At 41.1% G+C, this 14,059-nt stretch overlaps 1 protein-coding gene across 1 annotated transcript; it reads right to left on the bottom strand.

Annotated features, from left to right (window-relative positions):
* Positions 1–1,279: 1,279 nt before the first annotated feature.
* LOC147610076 (putative calcium-binding protein CML17) lies at positions 1,280–2,364 on the bottom strand. The gene has a single exon (XM_086786949.1). It carries the CDS (start codon positions 2,097–2,099, stop codon positions 1,317–1,319), a length of 783 nt encoding a protein of 260 aa, XP_086643075.1. The 5' UTR covers positions 2,100–2,364; the 3' UTR covers positions 1,280–1,316.
* Between the last annotated feature and the right edge of the window lie 11,695 nt (positions 2,365–14,059).

Raw genomic sequence — 14,059 nt, 5'->3', positions numbered from 1 at the left:
AAATGTAATGTCCTTCTATACTCTTAAATGTTTGAGATCTCTATCTTAAATGTCCTTCTATGCTCTTAAATATTATGAGATCTCTATCTTCTTAATGTGTTCATGCTCTTCATGATGTGTACTTAAATTCAACTTTTAAAAAAAAAATGGGGCAAAATGGGGGAGATTAAGCTCTCCCATTTTGCCCCAACTTTTTTGTGATTTTTTTTTTGTTTTGTGGTTATAAACATGGGTATGTGAATGTGATTATAAGCGTGACTGTAACGTGGCCCAAACATGAAACTATAGTCGCATTATTAACCGTGTTTATAATAGTGAAACGTGATGTTTTCACTCTCTAGATCCTTTGATTTCTTCGCGCATAGAAATGTGGCTATACCCCGTATTTCTTGTAGTGAACAAGAGGCACACGTAAGGGAGGGTTCAATGAAAAACATAGGGGCTAATATTAACCTAATGGCTATTTTAGAGGGTTTTGGCTGGTATTACCTCCACTTTTTCTATTTAATATGAATGTTGCTACAAGTAAGATAAATGACGAGATATCTTAGGGGCTAATATTAACCTAATGGCTATTTTAGAGGGTTTTGGCTGGTATTACCTCCACTTTTTCTATTTAATATGATGTTGCTACAAGTAAGATAAATGACGAGATATCTTAGAAGTTAGGAGTAAGAGTGACAATTTAAGGAACTTATGTACACATCATCGTGGCTTTGCCAAGCTGATACTTTTTAAAAAAAAAACCAACAAGCGCAAGAATTAATTAAGAGAGACAAAATTTACAAAGCCTAATGGGGATCAGCACAACACTTATAACACACAAGAGGCAGTACTTAGAGAATTTTGTTTGCTGATTTTTATGTGCAAATCCATGGCATCCACCTGGTACAGATGAGATTGTATACCACACAAGAGGCAGTACTTAGAGAACCTTCAATTCAACCAAGCAATCCGGCACAAGCTCAGCAAAACGGGCACTCCAAATGAAGACGGAGGAGGCCTTTCGTTTTTTTTTTTTAATATCTATTTTGCAATCCCGAATTGAAGCTATGCGATAAAGAGTCTTGTAATTGTTATAAGCCAAGCTGATACTTGCTTACAACGTAAGCTCAAGTGAATTAACTATAAACTGACCAGAGATTACTACAAGCTATACAAGCTAGTGGTCTATAATTACATTAAAAAATATATACATATACATATAATTACATTAAAAATATATACATATACACTCGGTATTTAAATTCGTTAAGAAGAGGGCAGTGGCTAATTAAGATTCTATCGAATTACAATTAGCCTTTAATTAGCTCGAATTATACACAACTCAGAATCATCAGTGGATCTTCCAAGCCGAGCAATTTCTTGAACTCGAAGAAGTCGACTTGTCCGTCGCCATTCTCGTCCACCCGCGCGATCATCTCCACGCACGCCTCCAGCTCCTTTGCTTGCGGGAAGCCGAGGCAGCAGAGCACGGCCTGCAGCTCCCTGGGCGAGATGAAGCCGTTGTGGTCCTTGTCGAACACGTGGAAGGCGGCCCGGATGTCCCGGTCCGCGTCAGCATGGAGATCACAGGAGCTGCCGCCTTCAAATTCTCCGTCGAATTGCTCGCAGGCCGCCTCGTACAGCAACGCGAACTCCTCTTCGTCCACGTGGCCCTGGGCCTTGCTGAGGCGGCTGCTGGAATCTGCCAGCAGGGACTCGATGGCTTCCTGGCTCTTGGAGATCCCCAGCCTCTCGAAGATTCTGCCCAGCTCTTGAACGCTCACTCTTCCGTCGCCGTCCTCGTCGAACGTGTTGAACACTCTCTGCAGAGCTTGCCTTTCCACGTCCTTTCTACAGGAAGCTGCTTCTTGCATGTTGATGCCCAGCTCCACACTCCCATCACTTCCTACGCCGGCGCTAGCAGTGGAGGATCTGTGCGAATCCTCATTCACCTGCATTGCGTCGACAAAGCGAGGGGAGTGTGACTTGGGCGCCGCGGGTGACCGGGGGCTTACCACACACTCATAGTGCCACAGCACATCGAGATGCGGTAAGGCCTCCTCCTGCACCGCGAGTAACGTCGGTGCAAGCTTACCAGCAAGCGAACGCCTCATTATGTTGCAAAAGCTCAGAGAAAGCAAATCAATGGCTTTGGCGCACTGCTCGGAGTCATTATATAGACCAATCCAAGAGGCAAGACATGGGAGCTTCCACGAAGTTTCGCACGGGCTCGACTTTTCATTTTCAGGTACGTAGAATGGCAGAGTGAGCCTTTTAGGTACTCTGTGGTGTCGTTGTGGGCTTTCTCGACCCTTTGGCGTAGTGAACCAGCTTAATTTTGATCCAGATGGCCTGTAGCCGGCGTAGACAGCGTTCACAGACAACCTTTTTTTTTAAATTTTACCCGCAAATTTTATTGGCGGGCTTGTAACATCTTGCCGGAGAGGACGACAGAAACATCACGTGTGGAATGTCCCAGCAACTCGGGAAACCTCGCAGCACCTTCACTCTTCAAAAACGACGATTCTACGCTCTCTCCGTCGTAAGCGAAGCACGTACTCGTGCTCTCACGGCACGTATTTAGCCTACGTGTTTCGTCACAATGGTTGCCACGGAGTCACGGACTGGTGCGTACCTTCAGGCTTCAGACTTTTATATAAAAAGCAGTCCTTTCCGTATTCTCTCCCTCTCTGTTTTAAAAAATCTTTTGCATATTCTCTTTCAATTTTGCGTATTCTCTCTGTTTTAAAAAATCTTTTGCATATTCTCTCACTCAATTTTTTTTTAAAAAAAATTGGCTTGAAAGTACACATGTTATCACCCATACATACAACTGCCATCCCTTGGCCAAGGGAGATTTGAACCCACATAAATGCTCACATAACCGAGTTAGTAGTGTAATTTTCCTGGTTAAAATTTAAAAATCCCGGTTGGAATTCGACTTGCCTTTAATTTTAAGGGTTGAAATTTGCACATTTTAGTTATAGATCCCGGCATTTGTATGATTCTAGTGATTTTCAAGTCTAAATCCCGTTTAAGCCTAAGCATTGCCTTTAATTTTAAGGGTTGAAAAAAACATTTTTTTCAAGCACTGAACCCGCAACCTGGAGACTCTCGAATCTCGAAGTCCATTCTAACCACTGTACTAATACACGATTAAATCACAATACTTAAGTCGAGACGCTTTATATCTTTTACACAAACTTTCGTTTTACTAATCTTCTTTCACTCAAAATTTGTTCAAGTATTAATCAATACCCCTTATTGATTATTTACCTAATACTTTCAAAGGTAGTTCACTATAGTCTCCCATCCGTGTCATTGATTTGCCAATGCCATCACTCTAGGGGCTCCACCCATGAGAGAGACAAGAGAGATAGCGTGCTCCATACTTCCTCATCCTCCTCCCTTTTCTATTTGATTCTAAACAAATTAAATATAAATTTGAACTTCATGACCTTATTTTCCTCGAGATGTTGTGATTGGCAAGAATTCCATGCGAGGAGGTGAGTGTGGAATGGGTGACTATATCTAGATATAATCATTGGGTCCAAGAGTCTGAATGGAATCAAACCATTCCTTACATAATGAAGATGCACCACTACATATCCACAAAGGTTCTTGACCTTCACATGCACGAGCACATGCATTAGAATAATAAATATGATAAGTATTTGTACCTTCTTTAATAAAATCAAGCACACTATCTCTTGACTTGTCACGGTTTGTCCATCCATCCTTTTGTGGGGTTAATTGGGGACGCCTAATTACCACTATGTTCAAAGCATGGCACTTGGGTGATTCCAAATATTCCATGTGTAAGACATATGAAATTAGGGATAGCTGGAACTATTTATTACTTATGTGATGTCGTGGACTTGAGGCATGTGTTGTTAACTCGTAGTGTGTTTGAATGGACAACCTTGTAGGTTAGTAGATTGATGTGATGGCGGCGATATAGTGCGAGATATTACCGAAATGGTTCTCATTTTGATATTTTTGTCATAGTGTTTACTTACGAGGTTTTGTATTTGGCCGCCCATTTTGATGTATTCAAGTGTGGACCTATTGAGCCGCCCACTTTTGTTATATTGGGCGTGGATTTATTTATTTGTACGTGAATTAGCCCTTGGGATTCTTTTTGTAATTATCCTTTAGTGTTTAGATAGGAACACTTTAGCTAAGCTTGTGTTAAAAGCAACCCCCATTTTTGTAAAGGGCAAGCCCATGCATAAGCGTGCATATATTTTTGGCTTATGGGCTATTTTTTATTAATAAAGCATAAATACTCAAGAAGTGGAAGGTAGCCGACACTTCTTGAGGGGGGATAGATTGCACCCAATGATTCTCTCTTGTGTTTTTATGCTATGTTATGTTTTTATGATATTTATTAATTTTTTCGATTATGGTAATTTAATTGAAGTGATGAACCAATTGGTATTTGGTTGGACGGTGTGTCTACCCATGATCCTAGTGGTTTCATGACTTCTCTCTGTACACTCTTCCATTTAACACATTTCTTTACTTTCTAGGATATTTCTTTTCAAAATGACCATACTTATGACGATAATAATTTGTACATGTACATTTACCTTTGAGCTTTAACATCTTCTAAAGAGATCTCCTTTTAGAACTACTAAAGCTAGCTCTTCTTGACTTCTCTTCAATTTGACACGTTTCTTTATTTTCTAGGATATTTCTTTTCAAAATGACCATACTTATGATGATAATAATTTGTAGTTTTACCTTTGAGCTTTAGCATCTTCTAAAGCTAGCTCTCCTTTTACAACTACTAAACGTAGCTCTTCTTTTAGAACTATGAAAGCTAGTACTACCAAGATACAACGTTTTGGTGTTGTATTCACCTGAACTTTATATGTTGTATCATTTAATCAAGCCACTTTATAGGATCCCCTAATTAAGGCCATCTCTGTCTCTACATATTACATAGAGGATGAGTTTCACGGGATTATTATGTGATAGCACAATAAGAATTGGGAGGCTCGAGCACGCACTTTGGGGAGGTTTTCGAGGAAGGGTAAGTCCTACCTGTCGAAGACACTGTTGGAATTAGGGTTGCAGGAAAGCACACAAAGATTGGAGAAGAAGAAGCAAGAATGCACACAACACACAATGTATTAGATTGTGTCAATGTACAAAAGATAAGTTAACCCTAGAATGATGGGCGTATATACAAGCCGGGGGAAAAAACCTCCTAAAGAGGGAAAAAGTGCCTCGACGGTCCTAAGTGTGTTCACACACATCACTGCCTATATATATGGCAACAAATCTCCCCTGGGAGTGATGGTGTGAAACGAGAGCTGGCACTCATGTATAGGGGAGTGCCATGCCCGAAGTAGATCAATCCACAAAGGGGAGCAAGCCCAAAGCTTTGCAGAAAGCTTCGAACTTCTCACGAGGAAGCGCCTTTGTGAAAAGGTCGGCGAGGTTGTCCTGTGTTGGCACATAGGCCAAGCTGATCTCTCCTACTGAGAGTCTCTCCCTGACATAGTGATAATGCACCTCAATGTGCTTTGTGCGAGCATGAAAAACTGGGTTTCTCGTAACTGCCAATGCGCTCTGACTATCAGTGAAGATAGAGGTGGCAGACTGCTGTCCAACACCCAAGTCAGCCATAAGCCATCTGAGCCACACACACTCAACCGTAGCTGTGAAAGCTGCCCTGTACTCAGCTTCACAACTAGAAGTGGCCACAGTAGGTTGCTTCTTGCTCAACCAAGATATGCATGAGCTACCGAGCATGAAACAAAAACCACTTGTGGACACTCTTGCGTCATAGCAACCAGCCCAATCTGAGTCCGAAAAAGCATGTAAATCTGGCGGCAACGATCCCCCCTTGGGATAAAATAACCCAAGATGTATGGTGCCACTCAAGTAGCGAAAGATGCATTTAACTGCCTTCCAATGCTGAGACCCTGGGCTATGCATAAACCTGCTCACCTGTGAGACTACAAACTGAATGTCCAGCCTCGTAATGCATACATAAATGAGGCTACCAAGAGCTGTCTGATAGAGTGTGACATCAAAGTGATCTCCAGCATCATGAAGACTCAACTTTAAACCTATCTCCATTGGAGTAGCAATAGGCTTGCAGTCTTCAAGGCCAAATCTCCGTAACAATGTCTCAATATACTTTGTCTGACACAAAGCAATACCTCCATCACACTGCTTAAATTGTATCCCCAAATAATGATGCAAATGCCCCAAATCTGACATCTCAAAAGAGGCATTCAAATTAGCCTTAAAATCAGCAATATGACTTTCATTAGGTCGTGTGAGCAGCATGTCATCGACATAGAGAGCAATAATTAGATGTACATCATCCACACATGTAACATACAAAGTGCTTTCTGTTAGACTATTCTGAAAACCATGTACAGTCAAATATGCATGTATCTTTTCATACCAAGCTCGTAGAGCTTGCTTTAAACCATATAAAGCCTTTTTCAACTTACACACTTTGTTTTCCTGCCCTCTTTGAACAAAACCACACGAGGCTGTGATACATACACCTCCTCATGCAAATCTCCATTCAAGAACGCAGTCTTTATGTCCAACTGATGTACATTCCAACCATTATGAGCTGCCAATGCACAAATGCTACGAATGGTAGTCATACGACAAGTGGGAGCAAAGGTCTCATCAAAATCAATGCCCTTTTCTTGAGCATAACCCTTTGCAACAAGTCTAGCCTTATAGCGATCAACACTGCCATCTGGCTTTCATTTCAACTTAAAAACCCACTTACATCCAATGGCCTTTTTACCAATAGGCAAATCACACAAAGACCATGTACCATTCTTCATTATAGCATCATATTCACTTTGCATTGCAGCCAACCAATTTTTTGATTTTTGTGCCTCATCAAATGAAAGAGGTTCTTCCTCTTTACACATACTAGACACAGCCAAAGCATAACAATCTGATGCATAAGAGGCATGCTGAAAACCTGAACGAGTACGACCAGATATAGATGCATCAATTTTACTATCACGCAAGGTTTGCACCAGCCATTTAGGCATACCTCTAGCTTGCTCATTTTCAGCCCTATCCTCAAAAATTACAACCTGTAAATCTGCATCAGAAATAGGCTGATCTATGATGTCGTTTGAAATCTGCATAGGCTGAATATTTGCCTCATTAGGACTTACATTTGAATTTCCACCTGTAAACAGAGGCAACAATGTATCAAATATATCCCGTGAGCTCACACCTGTCTCTTTGGTACATGATAACAAGGGCTGCACAGCATCTTCCACAAAAACAACATCTCGACTAATCAAGATACGCTTTGACTGCGGATGATAAAATCTGTAACACTTGCTCTCAGCACTGTAACCAACAAAAATGCATTTGACAGCCTTATCATCCAATTTTTTGCGTTGTTGCACAGGCACTAAAGCATAGGCCAAGCAACCAAAGACACGCAAGTGACCAATAGAAGGCTTCCTGCCATGCCAAGCTTCATATGGAGTAATAGACTGCAAGGCCTTAGTGGGACACCTATTGAGTACATATGCAGCACACATGACAGCCTCAAGCCAAAACGCATGTGGCAAAGCTTGGCTCTTGACCATACATCGTGCCATCTCCATAAGTGACCCGTTTTTCCTCTCAGCAACACCATTTTGCTGAGGGGTATATGGCACTGTACATTAGTGTTTTATCCCACGACTAGCCAGAAATGCATCAAACTCTTTAGACAAGTATTCTCCCCCTCGATCAGGAACGAAGGGTGCCCATAGTACAATTGGATACATTTTCAACCATAAGAAAAAACTGTTTGAAGCACAAAAACACTTCGGACTTTGCCTTCAGTGGATATACCCATGCATGCCTTGAGTAATCATCAATGAAAGTCACGAAGTACAAGTGTTTACCAAATGACGGAGTTTGCATAGGCCCATATACATCACTATGTACAAGTTGCAATTTGCGAGTGGCCCGCACAGAACCATCCTTTGGAAACGCAGAACGCTGCATTTTGCCCCAAAATACAGCCTTCACAAACATGTTTCAATGGTGCCTCAAGAGGGGGCGATGAAGCAACCATATCAAATTTCTACAAACGCAGCAAACTAGCAAAGTTTAGATGACCAAAACGAGCATGCCATAGTTTTGCATCTGAAACTGCATTTGCTGAATCTTCCACACACTTGTCATAAGAATTGAGCCTATACAGCCCACGAAACAAGGTGCCAGATGCAATAATCGTATCACCAGAAGTCAAATCATGAACAGTATATCTGTCATCCACAAATTTGACTACAAGTCCAAGTCTAGCAAGTGCAAAGACAGACAATAGATTCTTCTTTATCCCTGGCACATACAAAGCATCTGAAAGTGTGAAAGCGCTGCCATTTGCAGCAGTAAGCATAATTTTACCAATGCCCTTCACTGGGTAAGAAGCATAATTTTACCAACGCCCTTCACTGGGTACGAAGCATTATTGGCACATGTGACAGTATTCCCATTAGAGACAGCCTCAAGACAAGTGAACATATCACGATACGAGGTAATGTGCTTTGTAGCACCACTGTCAAAATACCATACATTAGAGTCAATAGAAACTGCCAAACATGCATCATGTACAGATGGGTCATACTGGCAATACACGCTAAACGCCCATTTTGTATCCTGCACAACATTTGCAGAATCTGCATTTATAGAAGCATCCGCTATTGTGGCTGCATTTGACTCTTTCTTCTTTGCCTCTTTAGCCTTTAGCTTAGGGCAATTCTTAATGACATGATCATTTGCCTTACAATAGTTGCACCTGATCTTTTTCTTGCCTTTATCAAGAGCCTTCTCAGACTTATTGCTGCTACCTGTGGTGGAAGGAGAAGAAGTTGCAGACCTACTAATAGGAGAAGAAACAGTGGAAGGGGCTGCTTTACCACTTCTTCTCTGCTGGCAATAAATGCTTGATCAACTGCACGCTGCCTGGCCCTGTTTTGCCTGGACTGTGCTTCTTGCAAGAGCTTGTTGACTAAAGTATCATACCTGACAGCATCAGGTCTGTCCTCAGTAAGAAGTCTCCATGTGGAAGCAAAAGTCTGATATGTCTCAGGTAAAGCATCAAGAACAGTCTTACTGCACAAGAGAATGATCATGAATAATCTCACCTGCAGAAATCAACTGTTCTTTGAGATCTTTAATCTCAGCAAGAAAAACATTCATGTCATCATCTTCCTGCATAATCTTCAATTCTAGCTCTTTACGCAGGTAAGAGATTTTTGCCTCGTTACGACCTGCATACAAACCAGCTAGAATATCCCAAGCCTGTTTTGCTGTTTTAGCTGAACGAATATGTGGGGTGATGTTACGTTTGACAGAAAGTGCAATCAAGGCATGAGCCTGCGCATCTTTACCATCCCAACGAGCTTGTTCAGTAGTGGGTAAAACAGTAGCAACAGTAGAGCTGCTAGAACCTACAACATCCTCAACAGATCCTACATCCACAGAACCTGGACGTACATCCATACCCTGCACAATGTTCCACACTCCTTTTGCAACCAAAACATGCTGCATCATGTATGCCCAAAGTGGGTAGTTGCTGTCTCCATCCAATTTATCATCAGCAGATAACATGCGAAATACATCATTGTTGTTATCAGCCATGGCCACTGACTGAAACTGATGCAAAAGCTACTTGTAATGAAGCAAAGATTGAACAGAAAACAACTCGTGCTATGTAGCACGGTCCACAATAGAGTACATATGCCTGTTTTGCAGAAAACTGCACTGTCAAAATTTCTGCACAAAATGACGAAAACACTTGTGTAGAACTTGAAATGCAAAAACGGAGCCCGAAACGACCTCAGATGCGATTTCTGAGAATGCCAAGCCCTAGGGGCTTAGTTGCAGAGTATAGGGACCTGCAAGCTCTCGTGAAAGCTCACCTCAATCGGAGAACGTGAGTTGGAGGGTGCTGGCGGCGTAGCCCTGGGAGCCGATGCCTGCTCTGATACCAATTGTTGGAATTAGGGTTGCAGGAAAGCACACAAAGCTTGGAGAAGAAGAAGCAAGAATGCACACAACACACAATGTATTAGATTGTGTCAATGTACAAAAGATAAGTTAGCCCTAGAATGATGGGCGTATATACAAGCTGGGGGAAAAAACCTCCTAAAGAGGGAAAAAGTGCCCCGGCGGTCCTAAGTGTGTTCACACACATCACTGCCTATATATATGGCAACAGACACCTATCATCGAAGACAGATAAGGTTACTTGTATTATATAAATGATGAGTTTTACGGGACTAGTACATGGACTAGTACATGGTAAGAATTGAGAAGCTAGGGAACACAGTTTAGAGGTTGGGGGATGGGTACAAGATCCTACCCGTTGAACAGAGGTGAGGTTACTTATGCGACCCCCTCTAACCTATCACCACCTCCCTCCCAGTAGGGATTGGGATAGATCTCAAGCTTCAGTGCTTGTCTTATTAACATGATGGAAAGGAGACCGGGCCCGCTGTTGTGTGGCACTTTTTAAGGCTCTAGCGGGTTCTTGCCCCTTCTTTAAAAAAAACCACATTTTTTTCACATTATAAAATATATTTTTAGCTAAGCATCAACCGTGGTGTGGTGTAGTGGTAGGTGCATAGGGTGTCTAGAAGGAAGTTGCAGGTTCGAATCTTGCCATCTCAACTATAATTTTTGAAACTCTTGCAAGAGTGTATTCATGCGTGTGTATGTGTGTATATGATCTATATGTCAATGGGCGAGAGAGAGAGAGAGAGAGAGAGAGAGAGAGAGAGAGAGAGAGAGAGAGAGAGAGCATAGAGAGAGAGAGAGAGCATGTGTGTGTGTGTGTATGATTCGTGTGTGATGTAAGAGTGTGTAGGAGTGAGCTAGAGAGAGAAATCCCTGTGATGTAAGAGTGTGTAGGAGAGATTGCAAGTTAGTGAGAGAAAGAGAGAATTCTGGTCACACTAGAAAAGTGTGAGTTGACCACCATCGGAAAAGGAGACTTGACTGCAAAAAGGCCCACATTCTCAAGCTTGTGAGGAAAAGACAAACTCACAAGTGTGAGATCGATCCACAGCCCACAAGTAGTGGATGGCATCTCCCTCTACTCCATCAACATGGCCCTTTATGTCTATCATGCATAGGGTCCAAAGCTAAGCTTGGACTCCTTCACTCAGGAGTCAAGTACCTTCTCAAGGTCCTCGTTGTTGAAAATAAACCCCTCGTATTCCCCGTTTTCTAAAACGAAAACAAACTCCCTTCTACGATTGTGTTGAAGCAACTTATTTAGTATTTCCATGCTGTTGACCTTTAAATTTCCTTTGCTAAATTAAACACGTATCCACCAATAATATTGGCCTTGCCTAGTGCAAGAAATAGTGAGAAGTGGGTTTTTGGTTCATTCACAATAGTCAATCAATCTCACGTGGAGGAAATTATATGTATTGTATTCTCTATAATTTTGTTTTTGAGATTTATTATAGATATGTTTCTACTAGCTTTTATTATCATTTATTTCTTATGAGTATAATTATTTTTTGAACTGACAATAATAGCTACGTTTTTACAACATATGACACTCTAAAACTTTAAACAAAACACACACATCTCTTCTCTATATCTTTATATTATATAAAGGAAGAGTTTTACAAAGCTACCACATGGCAAGAATTTGGAGGTTTAGGAAGAGGAGGAGGAGGTTTGGCTAGAATTTGAATTTGGAGGTCTCAAAAGACATGCGAAGCATAGGTATGCCCACTAGTTTTTTTTTAAAAAGGGAGAACTTACCGAAGGGAATTAAAGGAAAAAGACACCTTGATTTTTTTGAAAAAGGAGAAGGGGGGTGCCTAGGCTAGATGGACTTACCCCTCGTAAGGCCTATATAAGCTTTTATTAACCCAAAGCAAAAGCGAATCTCAAAAATTTGAGGGGGGTGTGGGGCTCTAAAGTTTCAAAATTTTTAATAGGGAGTGGGGGCCTCCCTTAGGAGGCTTATGTAGGCCTTAGATCCTAGGCCCTAAGTGAGTCTTAGCCTTTAGGCATTATGTGAGGCTATAAACTAAGGCATTATGTGAGGATTGCCTTAGGAATTATGTTAGGCCTATACACTAAGGCCTTCTAATAAGGATAGGGCCTTTTTTATAAGGCCTTTCATTTCCCCACGGTTTCCCAATGGTCAAGAGGCCTTTCCACGTTTTAATTTTTTTAGTCTTGCTTAATGCAAGAGATTGTGAGGAGTGGTTTCTTGGTACAACCAAAGCTTCTTTTGGACAATCATCGTGGCTATTAGTGGAGGAAACCCTACGTATTTTTATATTTTTGAAAACTTTTAGATGTTCTACAGATATGTTTCAAATAGTATTTAATACGTATTTTCCACAATAAGAGGTTCATCAAGCAAAGCAAGGGTGGAGGAATTTTTTGTAATTTTTATTTTATGAAGTTTTAGGTTTGGTGTAGATATGTTTTGATTATTTTATAAAAAAATTAGGTTTGGTGTAGATACAATTTGATTAGTATCTATAATTTATGTAACTCAACAGAGTAAGACACCCTTTTGTAAATGTGTATTTGCATCTTGTTTAAATAAAGTACACTCAGGATAGCCTAAGGTGGGATGCGTTTTTGGGACAGCCTAAGGTGGATGTTCTTTTGGGGTAACGAACATGGGAAAGGTATGGGAAACCACATCTTGGGGGTTAATTATTGGTACTACAATGTGGGTATACTCCAATTACAGCATGAAAAGGTATGGAAAACCACATCTTGGGGGTTAATTACTAGTACTATAATGTGGGTATATTCCACTTACAGCACTACAATGGGAGTATGCAGGAGGAAAACACTTATGTGTACATGAAAAGATGTGTGGGAACTATAGAAGATTTTTTTATGGAGTAAAATATGCTTTGTAATAGAAGATTGCTTTATGGTGTGTGTATGTTGATCCCAGTTAGGATTAACAATTATTCTCCTCCATTTGAGGACATTGATAAGTGTCATGCAAAGGCACTATAAAGGTTGTAACATTATGAGAGATTGTCCACCCAAGGCCTTAGTTAGGGCGCCCAAGTGTGAATAAGGGCCAATTGTATATAAGGTATTTTCTCATAATGAAGTGACACAATCCCCCTTTGTGCTGTGAGAGTTCTTGCTTTGTCTTGAGAGAGAGTGTGTGCGAGAGTACTCTAGCACATGTGCCTTCTCTATACTTGTATGCGTACATGCTTGTGTGGTGAAGTGAGATTGGCTTGTGTGGTGGTGTGACTCTATGGTGATAGCGTGGAGGTGAAGCTTGGAGGATTGGAGCTTCTCAAGTGAGCTTGGAGACCTCAAGGGACATGAGCTCAAAGCATTGGTAAGTTCCCTCTACGACAGTTGTGTTCTATTGCTTCTTCCAAAGGTGAATGCATAGAGTTCCTTCATAAAAATAAGGAGCCATTGGTTATGTTTTGAACTCGCATTACATTCCTTATGTCTAGCACAATCATTTTAGAGCATCTGGATAGGTAAAATCCTCTCTGTCAACGCGAGAACTTCACACATGAAAGTGGAGGAAAACAGTTCACGATGTGAACTACTTCCTGGGGTATCTCAAAGCGTGAACCGCTCCCGCAATCACCATCTCGCAAATCATTGGATTACCTTGCTAAAAATAGGTCGTCTTATCCTAACATATCTGACACAACGGGTCTGACAAAATTGTAATGCGTGAACTAGCACAAAATGCTTCACGACGTGAAACACTATATATTTCACGATGTTAACTATTTAGATCTCACGACGTGAACTATTCTTGGACATCTCACGACGTGAACCAATTAGATCTCATGACCTGAACGACATAGATTTTCACGGCATGAACTGTTTACCATTTCATGACGTGAACTGTTATCTGTAGTTTTACGACTTAACTAGATTTATTTAATGAACCTAGTATTGTCAGATTAAGGTTAGGGAGCGCCTTACCCATCTTTACCCTCGTAGAGATTTGGTATGGTGTTCTATGTGCAGATTAAATCACACTACCACTGAATGCCCACAGTTCAGAGTAAGGCCATAACTCTATTGTGCTTATTGT

The sequence above is a fragment of the Cibotium barometz genome, chromosome 50 (genome assembly GCF_041138505.1).
Source record: "Cibotium barometz isolate CiBa-2024 chromosome 50, ASM4113850v1, whole genome shotgun sequence".
NCBI classification, from domain to species: Eukaryota; Viridiplantae; Streptophyta; class Polypodiopsida; order Cyatheales; family Cibotiaceae; genus Cibotium; species Cibotium barometz.
Note: the sequence above shows the minus strand (reverse complement) of the source record. Positions and strands in the feature narration are given on the sequence as shown.

Coding starts and splice junctions, on each gene's coding strand:
- LOC147610076 (XM_086786949.1), bottom strand. CDS start 2,099: ATGAGGCGTTCGCTTGCTGGTAAGCTTGCACCGACGTTACTCGCGGTG.